The sequence below is a fragment of the Zerene cesonia genome, chromosome 3 (assembly GCF_012273895.1).
Source record: "Zerene cesonia ecotype Mississippi chromosome 3, Zerene_cesonia_1.1, whole genome shotgun sequence".
Classification (NCBI taxonomy): Eukaryota; Metazoa; Arthropoda; class Insecta; order Lepidoptera; family Pieridae; genus Zerene; species Zerene cesonia.
In genome coordinates, this window is record NC_052104.1 from 1,980,212 (window position 1) to 2,001,598 (window position 21,387).

Consider the following 21,387-nt stretch of genomic DNA (forward strand, 5'->3'; position numbering starts at 1 on the left):
TAATACGATACTTCTAGTACCTAAAATAATTTTATTGTTATGTACAGATGATCATAGACTCTCACATATATAAGAAAATACGCAAAATTTCAAAATAGGTTTGATCGGTTTTAACATTTTGTAGGTCATATATATCATAGATAAAATATATTTAAATAGTTAAACGGTGTTACTTCCTAGTATTATTATTTAGTTATATCTAAGCATATGTCATTATATTGTTATACCTGTAAGTATAGAAATTAAAAATCATCTGTTTTTTGGAAAATTGGTTACTGTCGCTATTCTTTATAAGGAAACACAAATTTTTATTACCTACGTTAATAACTATTTAAGATCTTCATAAGAAAATAAAATGAACGTATATTCAGAATAAATTCGGGAAAAGGCGATCTAAGAATTTTACGATTTGATCCAATATTTTACGTCTCAATGGTAGGCAGTCTGAATTGTTTTTGGGGTTCTTTAATACATTAAAAGATAATATTATATTCAACATATATGACCTGAAAGTTTTATGGTCGATTTTGTTTTTTACGAGCATCAGCCTCTATTCAGGTGTGTGGTAGTGGGACGTATTTAAGAATAATTTATACCTCATATGGTGAATTCAAAATAAGCTACATTAAACAGTCAAGCAGTTTCACATAAAACCTAGAACTGGATCATTAACCCACACTTAAAAAAATCATGAAATAGATGAATTTTAACACTACACGGAGTTAGGAATGGCTAGGAATATGCATTTTATAATCTTCATACTTATCAGCTTAAATACTGAATGCTTTTTGACTTTAGCTTTTGATCCGTTATTGAAAATATTATTTTTAACATTTCCCTGTTTAATTAAATTATTGTCAAAACTTAAATAGATTAAAATACGATATGCAAAGAAAATGAACTTTTCGTCACACGATCAAAGATTGTATAATGTTAGAATTATTCAGATCTGCGGAACCATTACAGAGTAGAATGTACGTACTCACCGCGTTTTAATAATTTTTCCCTTAAATCGGGACGTTTTCTCGTTTCTCGAGCTTTCATTGGAATGTTTAAATGCGAAATGTCGAGTCACGAGGCTGAATGTTGGGACAAAAATGTTCGAACAATGGATCTCTTAAACACTTCCAATTTAAAGACGATTTTCAGTCTATGCCATTTGGGTTGCGGTTTTAATGACTTTACATATAAATGTGTATTCTTTACAGGTCCTTTGATCCGCGTTGTTATAAGGGTTTCAGTTTCACCTATATTATGGCTATGAATGTATGTTTATTGTTTACCATTAAGATACCTATTAACTATAATAGCACTCTCTTAACGAGAAGCATCAAAATTACCAATTTCAACCCTTGCAGCATTGTATTCGCCAAATTAAACCCATTTTCACCTTTATCATTTTATTACTAACTATAATGAATAAGTTTCAGTGTTACAATAAAATGTAGACTTTTTATATGCTTAATATTTGCAAACGTTTAAATAAATGGCCCATTTCCCTTTCCTTACCCTTCCCATTCCTTTCCTTTATTCCTCTCATTAATCCTTTCCCAATTCCTTTCCAATTTGAAGTCGGCAATCCATTTGGAGAGACGTAAGGTCTGCAAACGACCTTACGCCTCTCCAAATGTTCATGGGCGGTGGTAGCGCTTACCATCAGGCGACCCACCAGCTCCATTGCCGACGGTGACATAAAAAAAAAAAAATTAAGGGATGTATGTAAATAATATATATAATGAATTTTTAATAATGTAATGATATACAAATAATATGACTATAGCAGGTAATTAGCAGTCTATAATATAATTGAAGAAGCCGATAAAAGGCAAATCGCAACAAGACTTGTCTAATGTCTACTTAGGTAGTAACAATATTAGCCTAATTACCTAATGTTGGTACTAAGACTTAACTGGATGGCATGTAATTAAAGCTAACAAGTGGATATAACATATTTGTTATAATATTAATATAAATACGAATATATCAGATAAGTATTGGTAATTTAAATTTATTTGACCTATTACATACAAAATTTAAAATTGAGATACTTTTATGCTGAAATGTGTGATATGATTGGCAAAGGAGCTGGTGGGTCGTTTGATGGTACAAATGCAGTGGTATAAGGCCTCTGCAAATAGATTGCCCACTTAAAATGGGATAAGGGATAAGGTAACGATAAAAAAGGCCCCCGGGTCCCCCACCCATCAAAAGTAACAGAGTAGCAATCATACAGCAATAATACATTATTTCACGTCGATTTTAAAAGCAGTGGTGGCTCAGTGGTGAGAACCTCGGACTTCAAAATCGATGAGTCGGGGTTCGAGACCGGGCGAGCGCGCAGGAAATAAATTGATTTTTCAATTTATCTGCGCATGTAGATAATAACATCACCACTGCTTAAAACGGTGAAGGAAAACATCGTGAGGAAACCGGCATGTCCGAGAATCAAAAGTTCGACGACATGTGACATCTGCCAACCCGCACTTGGCCAGCGTGGTGGATTATGGCCTGAACCCTCATAGGAGGCCTGTGTCCCAGCAGTGGGAACATGTAAGGGCTGATGATGATGATGATGATGACGTCGATTTTCTATGGAGGTTATTTAAAGGAAGCAACAAAAAAGCAATTAGTAGGCATCTACTCGCAAAGGGGTAATACAAAACTTTAACGTACACCTTTCGTTACGCAGAAACATTTATAACAGCATAGGTCGTATCGAAATTGACACTAACACATTCTAGGGCTTCTCCGACATCACAATTTGAGTAAGGAAATATAATCCGTGACAGTTGGAAGGAAATTGGATGTCAAGGAAAGTTATTTAGTAATCCGTGGTCAAGGTTCGATATTACCGAATAACAATGAGATACTAGTTACTACAAGTTAATAAAGCCTGTCATTTTAACCATACGTGAGAATGTATCACTAGACAATGTATAAGCATTAGATATTCCGTTTCATATGACAGTTAAATCGATTCTAATAAACCGAAAGAGTAGAAGAAATTCGATTACTGTGGCAGGATCACGGGTGGCCGAGAGGCTAGGCGTTGCTACGGTTAGGCAAGATACGCAGGTTCGAATCCTGCCTCGAGATCAAATTTTTTCTATTCTTTCAAAATTTCTCATTTATAAAGCATTTTCAATGCTATAAAACTAAAAATTAAAGAGCAAATACTTTTTACTTTCCACTATTCATTGACTTGATAAAAATCCCCACCAGCTACTATGGAAATAAAACAGCGTGCGTCACCAGGTTCTAAGATATGCAGTGCCTAAGGCATCGAGGGGAATGAATCGTTTGCTTAACACAGCCTCGTATCATCTGCGGAAATTAGTTGCGGATGTATTAAAATGCTCAAATACAAGATTGAACGGTAGACTTATAGGAAGAGAGGCATTTAATGATGTATTTTCGATATTGGATTTCTTTCTTAACTCTGTCTATTGCAATTTGTTTGTTTGAACGCGCTAATCTCAGGAACTATTAGACATATTTCAAAAATTATTTCCCCGTGGGATGTGTGCGCAATCCATGAGTGCTATAAGACTACTATATATGTACCACAGGCGAAGCCAGGGCGGTCCACTAGTAGAACTGTAACTGTAATTTCCTTACGTTCAACGTATTGGGACAAATCTATATAGGTTTGCAATAAAATACCGTTGTTGAAAGTTATTTCAAGTTAAATATATTGAAATATTAGTTAAGAATAAAAAAATAATAAATGTAATGTAATGTTTCAATTGCATTTAGTAAATTATAAAAATCTGTACCTAAGGCATGAGATCCGACTGCCCCGGGTTTAGTCTGTTTAAATGCATAAAATAGTGACATTAGAACAATACTATTCTCTATTCAGTATACGGTCTACCTGTTCTATGATTCAGAGAAATACGGTAGTTCTTACGTGATGCGCGAACAAATTAACACACCAGGTGACGTACACAAAACACAATTCTATTCAGAAAAGAGGTCAACGTATATATTTTGTACTATACGATTGACAGATATATAATTATTATTTAACCTAGCTGAAATTAAAAAAATGCGCAGGCGATTTCAGAATACCTCTTTTTTTAAGTTGGTGGAAAATACAACAGAAAAAGATCAAATACCAGATAGATTTGACCGTGAATCAATATGATAGTGTCCCATTGTGTCGTTTAGTAATTATGCCTGTATTTATTTAATTAAGAAGTAAGTAATAGGTCAAGGTGAATATACTCCTTGTATTTACCATAGTTTACTTATCTATGATTTCATGTTTACAAAAATAAAAACTTAAAACGCGAAAGTTGGTAACGTAGGCATTCATAATACTTTTTACTGATTTACGCGAAAACAGCTGATCATACCTGTATGAAAATTGTTATATAGGTCTGGATTAGCACATAGGGTACTTTGTACTCGCACACCACGCGAGTGACGCCATGGGTTACAGCTAGTAGATAATATTTTTATAAATATTAAAAGAAGGAAAATAAGGAATAGCTATTCGGTTATCATTCCGAAACAATTGTAGTAAAATATATTTTAATATAAAACTTCGATATGTATCTTTAAATGTACATTTTTATATCTATATTAATATCCCCCTGCTACACAAAATATTCAGTCGGCAATGAAATATCTCACCAACATTTCGGTCACTACAATTAAGTAGACAAATACCTGCCACATTATCTGCTTTCTCAAGCGAATATTCCTTTCCGACATCTGCTTGTTAGTGGCAGTTCCTGTGCAGGTCATTATCCACTCGCGGCAATTACTGGGGCCAGAGGTTATATTCGGTAATGACTGAACAATCTATATATTCCTTCCTCTATAATCCTTCATTAAGGTGTTAAGGAAGGAATATAGTGAAATGGGAACGCCGTGTAATCTGATTAGGGTCTAGGAGAGGTGAGTACATGGACGTGTATAATTTTATGTTTATTGTATAATGTGTACCATGATTTAGTTATAGATTTGAAGTGATTTCGTGTTTTAGAAAAGGGAAATTTTGGTTATGATATGTCCTTTAAAAAACTTCATTTCTGTCATGTACGATGCTACTTTTGAACTATTAAACTATTGCTTCATTTCTTCCCCTTCTATTAATTTAAAACATAATTTAAAATATATTATCACCAATCGTATAAGAAACGTAAGAAAATTATAACTACCCTAAATAATGTATTTATAAATAAAGCTGTTCAAATTACACCTCCTGACTGTTTACCAAGACAAACACTACATGTATAAAGCCAAGTCGCTTCCCGCGTCCGTCCCTATATATATATGTATGTATATACATAGCATACATATGCTTCGACCTTTAAAGTTTAATTCAATAGATAGAGTGATTCAAGAGGAAGGTTTGTAGGTATAACATCTATTAAACTACTATCAATTTAACGCTTGCGAAGCCGCGGGCAAAAGCTACTACTCATCATACAAGAAGCCAAACATGTACTCGCAATCTCTTAGCATAATACCTCTGAATCATCGTACCCAATATCTCACCCATAAAAACATCCGATATAACAGGCCATAACACAATCAAGACGCGCCAAACTCCGCGAATAGCCCGTGTTATGATTGAGTAACAAGAAACTAATTAGCGCACGTGGCCCCGCCTGTAAACAAACGCAGGAGATACAGTCCGCAAAACGCTATTTTGGTTAAATGCATTGATTGCTATTTGACGGGTTACTTTACAACGGGTTGGGTGATTTAGTTTATGACTAATACGATTTAAAAGTAAACAAAACTCTATAATTGAGGTTTATATGTTTTGTGTTGGACTTTATTTGATAATCTATAGGTCTTCTTAAAGAATAGAGACTTAAACTGAGGGACACAAAACCTAAGATATTTACTATTAAAGTAAAACGATGATTTATATATCTTTTATGCCCAGAAGCGTCGTCACAGACAGTAAATTGCATTTAACTATACTCAAATTAGCTTGCACCACATGTCTGCTCATAATAATCAAAAATACCCTACTATATACAACAAATAAAACAAACACATAAGGTACATGAAGCGTCCTGTGTTTTTATTCTGTTTAATTCTTTACTTTATACCTAGTATCCAATTAACTTGAACCTCAACAACATTCAATTGTTAATAGACCGAAACGTTAATTCTACGTGTATTACCTAGGTATTATATTAGAGTCATTTAATACGCTTGACCTCCATGTACCCGATATCAACATTGGAACTAAACATTTTTATTTCCCAGTAAAGGCAAAGTGGAGATGTCACTATAGAAAATATTATTTTAGGAGATGGCCCACTTTCCTACGCTGCCGATAACAGTTCTATAAATAAGTACTTATTACATATTAAATTGGTTTCTCAATTGTGTATTGAGTCCTATGGAGCGGATATGTTTTTCAGATCAGTAGAAATGCGGATATATTAACAACCTTGAATAGAATTTTATAATTATAATCTCTCTCTTTAGCAAGCTTTCTACGGCAAGCATAATTATTATAGGACTTCACAAATCAACGACCTGACCTAACCTTTTTAAATTTATTAGGCTTAGTTCAATAAAAGGGGCAACCAAGTATAAATACTATTTCAATATTTCTAAAGCTTGTTCAAATTTCAATTAAATCACCCCATAGCTTAATAATCCTTGGTTAATTTACTCAGTCTTTTATAAAGAATAATGAAAATTAGACAGTTTAACAATTTATTCGCTCATTCACAGAAAACCTGATTCAATTAATTGATATCAAGCGTAAATTTTCACAAATGAAAAACATTTTTCTTGTCGACAGTACGTTGGTAAATTTATAAAGGTTATTGTTAATTTTTTACAATCATCCGGATTTGGTTTAAGAGGACAGGGGATTTGGGGTAAGTATCGCCAATAACTCATCATTTTATAAACAGATGTGCATATGGTGTTACAGTTATAATGTTTGCCATGAATTTGTGAGCCCTAACAGAAAATAAGGAACTAGTTTAGGAAAAGTTGAAATAACGTTTCAATGTAAAATATACTAGCTTACTGCTCGCGACTTCGATTGCGCATTAAAAGGAATTTCCCAAGAAAATGTTTCACTGACAAGTAACAAGATAAGCTAATATGATTTGATTTGAATTTTTTTTCCCCGTGACATTTATTCGCATATTCAAACAAGTAGATAGTAGTAGGTAGTAATATTTTCACGTATTAAAATCGTATCACAAAATCGCAACGTTGCGACGCTAAAGAAAGACAAACAAACACCCTTTTCTATCAATAATATCAGTACGGCTTATTTACATTTTAATTAAATTTAAAATAAATGTTTCCGCCCGCTTTATCTGCCCTACGTAAAAACGTAAATCCGACTCCTTTGTAAGTATATTACCTGAGAGCTCCTAGATTCGACCTTGGTGGAGACACGTGAGGTAAGTACCTGGTACATCTTTATGCCTAATCCTAAATAAAGTTGACTGACAGTTTAGGTACATGGTAGAAGCGAAGTGTCAAGCATAAGAAATGAATAATATGTTTATACACATCAAAACTTTTACAGTCGTCGTTAACGTCGAATACCAACTCTGCTACATCAGGAAAATGCCTAGGCTTTGCACTGAATAAATAAATAGATGCTTATTACTCTCATACCGACGAGTTTGTATGAGTACTTTCATTAAAACCGAAAAAGCCCGAGCTTTAAAGTTAAATAAACTATAACAGCCACAAGAGAGCAATCACAACAACGAGGTTTAAATTTTTACACAATGTCCCACTGAAATTTAGGATAAGCCTCTTTTTAAATTGCAAAACACGACATCAAAGGACCAGCTGTGTGGACACAAGAAAAAAGCAGTAATCTCGCAAAAATGGTGACTCGGTGGACAGAATCCTTTAAAAAGCGGACTATTTATGAATATGTTAACAGAAACAGCTGCAGTAGTTCTGCACTTTTATGATGTGCAATACTGGAAATATTAGAAGCATTTGGAATTCAATTCCCTTTTTATATAAATTCAGGGAGATTTATAATATCGTCTAAATATTCGCCCTAATAATGAACTAGGCTTAGAAGGCATTCAGCAATATCTTTTTTACCGACTGTGATAATTAGACTAACTACAGTATATGGCTACCAAGGGGCTAGGTGGGGCAGGGTCCCGGGGCCCTTAGCTCAGGGGGGCCTCGAATCCTTACCAGAAAATCTCAATCGAACTCAACTTTTGGAAAAATCTCACATTTTCAAAATAAATATGACAGGTGGCAACTCGCGTTTAATTATGCTCTGTAAAAAGGTTACTGCAGTCAAAGGATTCTCGTTTGGCTCGAATCATCTATACGTTTGGATACGTTGAAATGCGCATGACAGTTAAACTAAGTACCACGTGGGTTTGAAAATTTTTCTTGGGCCAATCGACATATTTTTGAATGAACAACTCAATGCCATTAAATTGAGTTCTATTTACCCTATTCAAAAACAAAATTATGATTAAATATAAATTGAAATAAATTTTACATTGTGATGAATATAAATATTATTTGAGAATCTTGAAAAAAATAAATATTACTCGCTGTGGGAACCGAACCCATACTATATGTGCGATACGCCGACGCTCTACCACTAGAGCTACGGAACACTATAGAAAATAGTAATTAATAAACATATATGAATTGACTCACATAAATTCAAAAAGATATACGCATATTTGAAACTATATTATTAGCATTTTTAAAGTATTTGTATATTTAATGATTTTACTTCACAAAACCTTACCAGGTTTGATAGCAGTGGGCCCCATTTTTTTATTTGCCCCAGGGCCCTAGGTTACCTAGCTTCGCCACTGACTAACTACTAATAATGACGGCAGTCTTCTGCCCTATTTTGAAATTCGTGATTTCATTTGAAACCACAGCCGGCGTCTACGTCTGTATTTTGAGATTTATGGCTAAAGTTTCCATCTTTCTTTGTAGGACATCTAAAAACTTGGTAGACCTATTCATTAAAACTTCTTTTCCTACGCAGGATTTCCTACACTAATAAACGATGAAATAAAATTTTTCACGAGTAAAGAAACACTACCAACCTGCAATATTTCATATCGTAGTTAGTTAGAATAGTAACTACTTATTTTTAACAAAATAGTAAACCACCTACAACACACACGCGAGATACGTGCTTTATCAAAATCGGTTCACTCAGTAAAAAGTTAAGAGGTAACAAACAAAATATTATAAAATACAGTCGAATTGATAACCTCCTTCTTCAAACTGCTGCAAAAATCTAACAATGTCAAATAAAAACATTATGTTCGATTAAAAACCTATCATTAGTATCACCTTTTTTTGTCTAATTGTAAAACTACAATGTGAAACGAGGTGGCTACAACATTAAACCGTGTGTCCATACATCACACAATGTATGGAGCGGTGATTAAAATAATATACAGATAAATTCAAATTATTTCGTGTCGAGCGAGGGAGCAACGAATATCTCAATCCATAAGTCTACATTAGTAAGCCAAATCAATTCGGTTCTATCAAAAAGTAATAAAAAGTTACACATACTCTGTAGTTACTGCATAACCAAAACAAAATTCCACAGTAAACAACTCGAAACGTAAAAATACTACAATTGCATGTAACATCACAAGACGGAACGAGATCTTGGTAACGAGAAAAGGCATTAAATCAACAAACATCAGTCAAATACACTTTGATGTGTTAGGTTTATACACCTAGTAACTATTGATTCACTTCGACCTCCATTATTCTGTTTACTCGTTCAGTCGCTAGCCACAGCCCCAATCCTAGTCATAAATAACTTGTGAAGGAGCTGACAACATCATATAGACAGTCATTGTCATGTATCGCTTTGAGTAAATTAATTTACAACGGTTAGGAAATATATTTCAAGCATAATAACAGATAATTTATTGTTATCATAAAGAGAACACAATATATACAAACATACATAATAAAAAATACAAAAAAAAACAGGCTTTATATAACCAGGCTTATCGCTAAGAAGCAATATCTTCCAGGCAACCGGAATCGGAAATCTACGCTCTCATGTAGATTTTCGTACGTCGTTTTTCTTTTGTCGGAAAGTTGGAATTCAGTATGGTGTACAATTTTTAATTAAATTGAACCCTACAGGGGTTAACAGGTAGTATAGATTTTTCTATATATTAAGACATCAAATAATATATCACCATCTAAAAAAAAAATAGAGATTGCGCTTAGATATAACTTTATCAACTCGACTAAAGTTTAGTTCTCTAAAATAATTATTTTTCCATAAAAAATATTTCAAAATTGATCCGATTTTAAATACATAAATTCAAACTCATTCAATCTAAACTCATATAAAATCGATGCTAATATGTATAAAGCTGGAAAGTTTGTTTGAACGTGCTTATCTCAAGAAACAAAAAGTATTTCACTTTTGTATACGTATTCGTACCACGGGCAAATCCAGTGTGGACCACTAGTATAACTTTAAAATAACAAAGCACCATATTAATACGATATCTCGATATATTCAATAATTAACAGTTTCAAATAAAAGGTTCACGCTCAGCTGAGTAGTGCCCAATAATATTCAGAATCGTTGGACCGAATTTAAACCGCTGTGATGATTGAATAAATCACAGCGTAAGTTTTGTTAACGGGCCATGTGGGTTTTTGTTCATCGATGACCGTATCAAGTTTAATATTAAATTCCTCGCATATTAGCTTACAACGTTCGTGATGACTCACTGAATGTAAGTTCATATACAAACTCGAACTATTATTTATCCCACTGGACTTAAGACCGCCTTCGTGAAAATACATTATTTAATCTACCACCGGATCGGAAAACAATTTCTAGAGAAGAGCGGACAGGTAACTTGTTGTAGTTATTATTTTAACGTAACGGGTCATAATAAGAGAGCCGCGAAAGATAACGCGAAATTCTGGGCTATTGTTTTGTTCAATGCTTTGAGGGTACCATATCCAGATTCAACTGGAATCAGAACTTTAATTTTTGGTAGCAATAAAGCAACTTCCAAGTTTGGAATTTATAATATTTTAGAAAATTTTACGCACTATAAACATATTATATTTATTTCAATAACAAATATAATAAAATATGTATTATAAGATGGATCAATATTTGATTCGAAAAATCAACATGGATCAATCTTCAAAGTTTTTACAGTTTTTCTTCAATCTTTCTTTGTGGGATTCTAGCTGTGCTTGCATAATCTAAATTATAGGGTACATAATAAAACAAGCACTTTTATTTTATTTTAAAAAAATCTATAAAATTATATAATTTATCACGATTTCGCCAGTGCAACTTATCACAAAACAATATTTCTGTTCACTTTATTTGATAAATATGTATATTTCGTACAGTGATATTTTACTTCTTCAACAACCGTTGTAGTTTCACCCACTTCTTCGTTTGGTGTTTCTGAAAATTTATAAGCATTATTATAATTAACTACGTCATCTCTACACTACATATTCTCAACGACTAGACAGACCTTTTCTGAGTGTAAAAAAATAATTAATATATATATTTTTTTTATATAATAGTCGGCAATGGTGGGTCGCCATTTGGAGAGGCGTAAGGTCGATTGTAGACCTTAAGCCTCTACAAATCGATGGCGACTTCAAATTGGAAAGGGATGAAGGATTGAAGAGAGGAATAAAGGAAAGGACTAGGAAGGAAGGAACTCACTGAGCAAAACACAGCAGTATGTTATTACACACCGGTTTTCTGTGGGGGTGTGTGGTACTTCCCTGCTGAAGCGTGCTCAACCACCACATACAACTACTGCAATAAATTAAAATTTAACGCTATGAATTGCGAATCATTCATTCATTCAGTGATTTTAGGGAATGTTGATGAGAAGTTTAGATCTTTCGGTGATCAAGTCCTTACGATAACTATAATTAATATAAAAACTCCTTTGCGTAGTAAAAAGTACAATATTATAGTAGTGAGAAGTCGTTATATATGTTAAAATCTCGTAAAGGTTGAAATTTCGACCAAATAAATTAAATATACATACCAATATGTTGCCATACATTTGGCGGGAAAACTGGCAACTGAGAATATACATAGACAAGTTTACAGTAACGTTTGAGGCCAGAATCAGTTGCTCTTTCCTTCTTACTGAGTTCTAGACGGTACCAAGTTGCCGATTTCCTATTAAAAATATATAATAAATTTAAAAAAAAAAAAAAATTAAAACTGATAGACTTGCGGTTATATCATTATTGTGTTTTTCTGTATCTGTATCTATAAAGCCCTTATAGAATGACAAGCTTACTATAGTTTAGATATTTAAAAATACATTCGATTCCAAATATAAAAACTATAGAGGCGCCATCTATACATTATGTAGTAAAACAGATACAAAATACATTCGTTTGAATTACACACGATAGATGGCATTGTTTTAAATAAAACTCAAATGTATTTAACTTATAGTAGGATTGTCGAAAAAGCTATTAATAACCTGACTCTCTCATGAATGGAACAAATAATAAAAAAAATCATCAAACTCGGTTTACCCAATCGAAATTTCTGAGATACCAAACGCAAAAATATAGTCAGTACAGCTTAATCTTGGCAACCATTTTCAGGACTAATTCACATGAAAATATTCAAATTTCACAAATTATATGCTATACAAAACAATTTGATATACTTCTCCAACACCTGTCAAATATCCTATTATTACAAAACTTTTTATTAGGACGAATGCAGAAAAGGGTTTGTAAGGAAGGAATGTAAAAATTTATTACTCAATAATAGCTTTTGATACATAAAAAAATTCATGAGTTTCTTTATTATTTGTTGGTGAACATAAAAAATGAATATTTAATATGAACAATCAAGAAAATATATACATAATATCTGACCCGGCACACGTTGTTCTGTCTTACTTATATCATTTAGAAGTATGAAAAATAGATGTTGGCCTATTCTCAGATCTAGTCATCAGTCCGATATGCACACAAAATTTCATGGGCATCGGTGTAGCTGTTTTAAAAGAGTATGGTAACTAGCATTGTGAGATATATATATATATATATATATATATATATATATATATATATATATATATATATATTTGATTTATATATATTGAGTCTTAAAAAGTACAATGTAAAATCGCTTACTTCAAATGGTCCTGAACGATATTGTTCGTTATAGGTATGTTTATTTTTAATATAGGGTCATTCATTAATTGTCCAACCGTCTTGACTGGAGATTTTTCTGATACATACAGTTCTAGGATACGAGACGCCATTGGTTTTAACTGTGCTGGAAAAAAGGCAATTTATTATACTTTTATATCCAATTGACGATATAATATTTGGATTATAGAAAATTTAACAATTCTGTCGTCGTTGGAAATTGCATCTAAGTTTATGCTATGTGACAGACGGACATGACAGTATGTCCGTCCACATTTATAAATTAGTATGGATTTTCACATCTTGCAAAGAAATACAGCATTAATTAATACCTAATTCCCTATTAATAATTTATATGCGAAAGTAACTCTGTCTGTCTGTTTTTACATAATTTGTCTGCCTGTCTCTTCTTCACGCCTAAATAACAGACCGTTCCTAAAACGTAGAGTTTCATAAAATAATGCTACTTACCGAAGTCCGCTCTCAAGCAGGTTTCCGCGCGATACAAATGTTCCAAACAGACGTGCACTTGAGCGAACCTCATGAGGAGGCTCTTCCATGGACTTATGTCTATTTCATCAGCTATTAGAGGCACCTAGAAATATACAAATCATGTTAAATATGAAGCCTTATTTAAGATAAATAAACTACTTATCCAGAGTATAATCTCTGTATCAAATTTCATACAGATATCATTTATTTCATCCATCATCATCATGACCTATTACTAAGTCATCCTGTGCGATAGGACGATAAAATGGTTTTAAAACTATAATAGTAATATATAAGACTGGACGCTCGTCTCGGATATTAAGATTCCTTGATTCTCAAGGGAGCATTTAATCGGGATAAAAAGTATCATGTCGTCCAAGTCAGCTCATACCCTGTCTGTATACCAAATTTCATTAAAATCTGTACAGTAGTTTCAGCGTGATTGACGGACAAATATCCAAACAAACAAACTTTAAGTGAGAAGTGAGATACTGAGATATTTGTCATTTCCATAACATATCATATATTAAAAAGAGTACCTCATTACTGTCCTTCTTATCACCAACAAGACCACGTGTTTTCAACGAAGCGAAGTCATCCACAGTGAGATCGTTAGAGTCTTCCACACAGAACGACTCAGAGTCCAGTCGTATAGAATGTTCAGTTGTTGTGTAGCTCTCGAAGGGATTCAAAGTGAACTCCCCACCCATTGTCATGTCTTGTATCGTTTGGTTTATTTGGTCGATTTTCTCTTTTGATCTGTGAAAATATCATTCTTTTATATTAAAATGGCCACCGATTTGTCTAGGGACGGGATCACTCCAAATTCTAAAATGGGACCAAATGACAAGAATTGCCTAGCAAATATAAAAATAATGACGTCGGATGAAACTGAGTACTAAATAAGTAACAAAACTGAGTTATTTAGTTGTTTATCGCAATTGAAATAATTTAAATTATTCTTACTTTAATTTGATCAATGTGACCGCCTCCTTGGTAAATGCGTGAGCTTACAACCGAGGAGTCCTGGGTTCGATTCCCGGTGAGGACGCAAAAAAAAAAATCTCGATCTGGCAGAACACAGAAGGCTGATCACCTACTTGTCCATAAAGAAAATCGATCAGTGAAACAGATGTATGTCATCTGACCCATGATCTGTTACTTTTTATCTTTTAATCTGGATCAAACTTCACATGATGTGCAAATTTGATTAAAATTGGTTGAGTAGTTTAGAAGTCCATAGCGGACAAAGAACATGACAAGTAATTTATATATATTAAGATTACCTAGCATCATTACTCCACATCCCAGCTAGAAAGAAAGAATGTTCCAGAAGGGACATGATCCTAGTGTACTCCCACATAGTTTTCTCAAAGCCAACTTGTGCAATCAGAGACAAAGCATGTGGTGGACTGGAGCGGAGATTCTTAAGCACTTTGGATGTTTGCGAATGACCTCTTGATAGCTTCAGAACGAGTTTCGACAGTAAGGATTTGTTGTTGACGTCGATCTGAAAGTAATAAAAAAATTATAATTTATTGTTTGGCAATAATAACACAAGTAACAGAAATATTTAATTTTTTTAGTTGTAATGCTTTATAAATAAGAAATTTTGAAAGAATAGACCGAGAGACTAGACGTTGCTACGATATGACAAAAAGAGTTCGAATCCCGCCTCATGATCGAATTTTTTCTATTCTTCCAAAATTTCTTAGTGTGTAAATAGTTAAAGAACCTAAGGATTAATATTACACCTATAATTATATCAATAAAGATTTTTATTATTCTGTAACTGGTTTAGTTCACTTTGACCTATATAAAAAATATAAAGCAAATGATTCTCAGTAAACATGTACGTTTGTAATGGTAGAATAATATTTAAAATTAGTTGAACATTTTTAGATTTAAACAGTTGTATAGAAAAAAAAACAATATTTATTATTAATAATAATAATAATACGGGCTCGTTTTCCGCAACTCGACGTCAAGCGCCTATTTTGCGTGAAAGAAAAGGAGGGGGGTAGCCAGTCAAAGCTGGAACCATCCCAGCTCCTCCATGAAGCTAAGCAGCTTGTGAGGGCTGCTGAAAACCTCAGGGAGGGACCTAGGACAACCCAAATGCCTTGCCCTGTACTCCGCAACCGCCGTGCATTCCATGATCACGTGGGCTGCCGTTTCTTCAGTCGTCATGCACGCTCTACATAACGGACTGTCAGTAATCCCTAAGTTAAAGAGATGCTTGTTAAAGGGACCATGACCTGTAAGGGCCCCTGTATTTATTATTTACAACAATAGTACGGGTCATATCCTTTTCTTTACCTTTTTTATGCCTTCCTTCACTATGAAGTCACATAGTTGTCTATTAAAAAGTTTAATTTATAATTGTTTGAACGCTGTAATAAAACAATAATACTTACAAACGGTCGTATTTTCCCTGACGATATAAACGTCAATGCTTGCAGTAACAATGTGATCAGTTCCTCTGCAGTTTCAGAGTCTACCAAAAAACACAATAATATCATATTTACTCATATAATTATTAATTTAAATAAATTAGCATTTATATGTGAAAACATGTCATCATCATCATCATTACTTTCATTACACATCTTAAGACTTGTCTTTGAGATGGGTATGGGTATTTAAAAAAATATAATTTCTGATGTCAGAAAGTTAATAAATCATTCCTACCTCTCAAAACGTCCCATAGTTTATATGTGAAATCGTTACTAGATCCCATTTTGTTCATATCATTCATACATTGTCGTAGAGTTGTTGTATTATCTGTGACACACAGACAACCTCCAGTCGGACATTCTGCTGTATATGTGTATATTTCTGTTTCGTTTAACAATTCGTTGAGACGTTTCGTGTTGTTGTAGCGCTTCATACCCGGGATTAGGTTTCTGTGAATATTCATTTAAATATTAATAATTATCAAATAAATAAAATTATTGCTATAACACAGATTATTGCATTGCTTGAAGAAAAACTTTGGTGACACTTTTTTTTACAACATTTTTCATTGATCCTTCTCTCAACAATGTTTAAAGTTTTATAGGGTTTCTTGATAAATGAATTGACAAACACAAACTTAATTTTTAGATACTTTGATTTCTATCTTATTAATTATTGAAAGTTACCTATATTCTGCCAATTTAGAATACCTGATAACAGCCTTCTCCAAATCAACATTACCAGCTGCGGCTGTCATATCCACAAGTAATTCGTTAATCTGATGCAGTGCACACAACGACTTCCATATAGCATTGCAGGGGCTGGCAAGATGACCTACTATGACTTCTTGTTCCTGAATTTGAAATGCGTTATTGATATGAACTATATTGTACAACAATGTTACAAGACTTATCAGGTAAAAATATACAAAAGAATTCTACAACTCGACAGTTTATTTTGATTTTTTCAATTGTACTAAAGATTAATAATAAAGAATAAGCAAAATCTTTAATAACCAAAGTTTAACATACATAGCCTTAATGAAATTATTTCACAAAAACAATAAGAATACATGAAAAATACTTACAAAATGTACTTTACAGCTTATAAATGGTGTTAACAATGTTTTGGCTGACCATTGACAGTGCAATTCAGTGAGACCACTGTGAGGTGTATTCAATTGATCTTCATAGTTCAACTGCCCATAAGATATACCAGACACTGTGTATTTGCAATCTACTGATGCTTTTACCTGAAAAATTTTGATAAATGCATTAAACAAACTTTAATAATGAACTATATAGAATTTAAATGAATTATTTATATTTATTATAATGAATATATTAAATATAATGAATATATTAATGAATATGAATGAGAATTTATTACCAAAAATAATAAGCTAGTGTATATAAACATTGAGCTTATATTTGCATGTAAGCACTTATTAATCTATGCTCTATAGTAAGTTGGTATCTGTTCTGCCTAGGTAATACTACCTTCTCATAGGTACTAATTGCTGGTATCCCTATGTCTAAATTGTTTATGTTCTTAATTGATAACAAGGAGCATGATCTATGTATGATAATATGCACTGGTACTAACCAAGTCTTCGTCAATACACTCTTGAGAAGCGAAATCTTTCATCAGATTTTCAACATCCACATCTTCCAATGTGACCGCACCCTCATAATTAACTAAACCTCTTGTAAACTCATCTTTATTGGACTGTATAGTAAGAAGTAATGGTTTGCCTTCACTTGTGGGAGTGCACAGAATCCACATAGGAGTTGCTTCATCTTTAGCTAATGAAGCTAGGCTTTTGGTATATAAATTGGCTATTTCCCTGAAAAATTAGAAATAAAGGGAGTGAAGATTTTAACTTTCAGCCCCCAGCATCTACCACTTTGTCAATGAAACAGGAAATAGAAGAGAAACAGTCCTAGTATATTAGTAGGGATTTGTTACACAGTTTAGGCACTAATTCTACTAATATCTCAAATAATGACTGTCCAATGTATTTATAACCATAAAAATAGTATTAAACATTTGGCATTAAATGTCCAATTGCATTTACATCACTTAAATTGCTAACACACAAATAATATCCACATCTATTGGAACTGATTATATCAACTTTCAATATTGACTCTGAGTGAAGCATGCTTTGGCACTGATTGGGCCAGCTTGCACCGGGGAATTACCACACCCCCACCGAAAACCGGTGTGAAGCTTACTATTGAGTTTTGTACAGTGAGTGGGGGCTGTGGGCACATTTCCTTTTCTGCACCGTTCCAAGTCCATTCATTCTTTTCTGTTGTTAATCCTGTCCGTGGGCATCGCATTTGCGGAGACACTACCTACCTCAGTGAATGTTCATGGTTCATGCATCAGGCGAACCATGCTCAGTTGCCCGCTATGTCATAACAAAAAAATATACATACCTAGCTTTTTCAATATCTATAGGAGAGTGAAAGAACTCTTCTTTTCTCCACAACTGTGGCTCTTCAGACATCATAGTTTCATCCAACATTGCATGGATACTTAAATCTAATTTTAACGGAGATCCAGTCAAGTCTAGTTCGTCTGGAATTTTACAATAAAATAAAAAGATCCATAAATATATTTAGGCTATATTTGTAATGAACACAATAAATTATAAAAGCTATTTTAACTTATAAGTTACAACTGTAGTCACTTATTACACTAGTAATATTTCAGAGTAGATAACATAAATGAGATTTTAATTTGCAGTCACTTTTTAAAGTTTTATTTACCTTGCTCGCTTTTATTACTTTTCGAGTTATTTTCGTTTATGGAACTAGATTGTTTTGCCTGGAAATGAAGTAAAAATTTATTTTAAAGAAAACGTATTTATGTATTAACAAAAATAAGTTATTGTATAATTTTTTATTATTTACCTTAGAGTAAACAATAACGATTTCATTTTTTATTTTAGTATAGATTTCGACGTAACTAGGACTAGATTGCGTTTCAAAATTCAACTTCGGATGATTTTCTACTACTGATTGCAAAATATCTTTCATTTTTAATGTTTTTCAAATTATAGAAACAACTATACTTTGTGAAATCCGCTCGTTTAAACTTCCAATTTCAAATTATAGATTCTGATTTGGATAATTGAACCCTGAAGTAACAGCTTCCGTTGTAACGTCACTGTCAATATTTTTGTGTTACCATTATACTTTATTAGGTACCTAGGTTTATTAAACCTAGGTATAATATTCTTATAAGTTTTTATTTAAAAATGAGTAAAGGTTTGAATAAATAGTTAGAAGAACTACATATTTAGTTAATTATATTAAATATAAAGTAATTTCAATTTATACCACAAGATGTCACTACTATGAATGATTATATATATATACTATGAATTGTGTTCGCACACAATTCAAGTAAGAGTTTCTGTTGATTTTTGAGTACCCACCAATTCGGTTTTATTAGTATTATTTCATTTTGCTTTTAATAAATGAAATAACATTACATTGCATTTTATCTTTATTACATTAAATATTTTATGGGAACTTTAACAATAACTATGCAACCGTAAATCGATTATTTATTGAACTTTTAATGATTATGTAGGTACATACTTCACTCATTATTTAAAACAGAAAATGATACATTAGAGAATCTCGCATTTACTATTCACTCTCGTTTTTTTGTTTTTGATCCAATATTGTTATTATTGTTACTCTCCAAAATATTGAGATTCCATCCAAATTTCTGGATGGCTTACTTATCTTTTATATTATTATGTTAGTGCTGTCTGTCTATTATTGTTATTATTGTATTGATAACTGAACATTTATTATGTGGTCAACTGGAAAATTTATTAAACGTTTTTAATTCAAGGAAAATATTTTTTTATAAAAATATTATATAGAAAACAAGTGTCCTGTAAATGAATGTACTTGTCAATCAGCAAAGTCAGATAAGATATTGCGGCTATAAAAATTTACAGTCCATTACAGAACTCATGCCTATCATAATATCATGGTAATAAAAAGTATTTAAACAATGTAGGTAAGAATTTACGTACCCCGTAGCAAAATAATAAAAGCTGTTATGCAAAATAATACAAAACATTATCCCTTGCCATTTGAGAAAATCTTAACCATTTGTTTAATATACATTTGCTAGAACATTCGCGTGTAACTTTATATCTCCGCATTATCGAGAAACGCTAACCACATACTCATTTCAGCATAAAAACCTTTACAGATATATGGGATTTATTTATTAGATGTTTCACAGGTATAGCAGATTTTAACCGCAACTTGGAGGCAGGGGCAGCGTATACTGAATTACCTGGGGGCCCTGAATTGTGAGGGAATTGCAATATGAATATTATCAAGTAAATGTTGGTTTAGTTTCCTTTATTAGATGTTGTGCTCTATAAGTTTTGCAAATTTTTGTTTTCTTCATAAATGAAATAATACAAATATTTCCATAACAGAATACTATACATTAATAAAATAAAGAAAAAAAATTTAAGTGAGTTTCGTTATGATGAAGGATGTAATTTAAAGGTTTTATAGCTATTAAGATTATGTTAAATTTAAAATTTAAAAACTATGCGAAGAAAATTTTGTACTTAGAAAAATTATAACAGATAGGCAGAACAAAACAGCTCACAAATAGCAAATAATTAATAGTTTTTAACATTCCATTTACATTAGGAATAATATGTTATCAACGCGTATAATATGTTATCTGTCCCATGCTTTAAATTTTATTATAGCATTATGATAAATATTTTCTACACATGTTTATTAATTATAATCTGAACTTATTGTGATGGCCTTGATCGTATAATTATACGAATAAACTCTAATTTACGGGAGCATTTAGCGTATAGGGGCTTCGGTAACCCGATCATTGCTGAAGTACATCCCTGTGTGCTATATAATCAGCTTAATTAAAACAAGTCTTGATCAAGTGGGCGGATTCGATAGAGCGTTACTATCTTGCGCTGAAAATAGGATTTCCTAGATACATGTATGATAAGTTTAATTCCTTTAATCTGATGAAATCCGGTATGCTTTAGTGGGGTGCACGATGCGTCAATGTTCATGGAAATATTGGTTGATACTGTTTCATTGAATAAATTGTCTTTTAAAATCTCAATGAATAATGTGATGGGGAAATTGTTGATGGTAGTTTCAACGCATATATATTTTCTTTGTATCTTAAATTAACACATGAAATGTTGTAGTGTACAAGCTCACCATAGGTAATATGTAAAGT

General features: G+C 32.6%; 1 protein-coding gene across 1 annotated transcript; it reads right to left on the minus strand.

Annotated features, from left to right (window-relative positions):
* Positions 1-11,265: 11,265 nt before the first annotated feature.
* LOC119838873 (protein zwilch) lies at positions 11,266-19,243 on the minus strand. Its single transcript, XM_038365019.1, has 14 exons — positions 19,038-19,243; positions 18,894-18,951; positions 18,561-18,702; positions 17,722-17,962; positions 17,204-17,368; positions 16,827-16,969; positions 16,351-16,565; positions 16,077-16,156; positions 14,946-15,169; positions 14,199-14,418; positions 13,639-13,762; positions 13,150-13,294; positions 12,033-12,169; positions 11,266-11,428 (listed from the first exon to the last, which is right to left on the minus strand). The coding sequence occupies exons 1-14, from the start codon at positions 19,161-19,163 to the stop codon at positions 11,316-11,318; spliced, it is 2,133 nt and encodes a 710-aa protein (XP_038220947.1). The 5' UTR covers positions 19,164-19,243; the 3' UTR covers positions 11,266-11,315.
* Between the last annotated feature and the right edge of the window lie 2,144 nt (positions 19,244-21,387).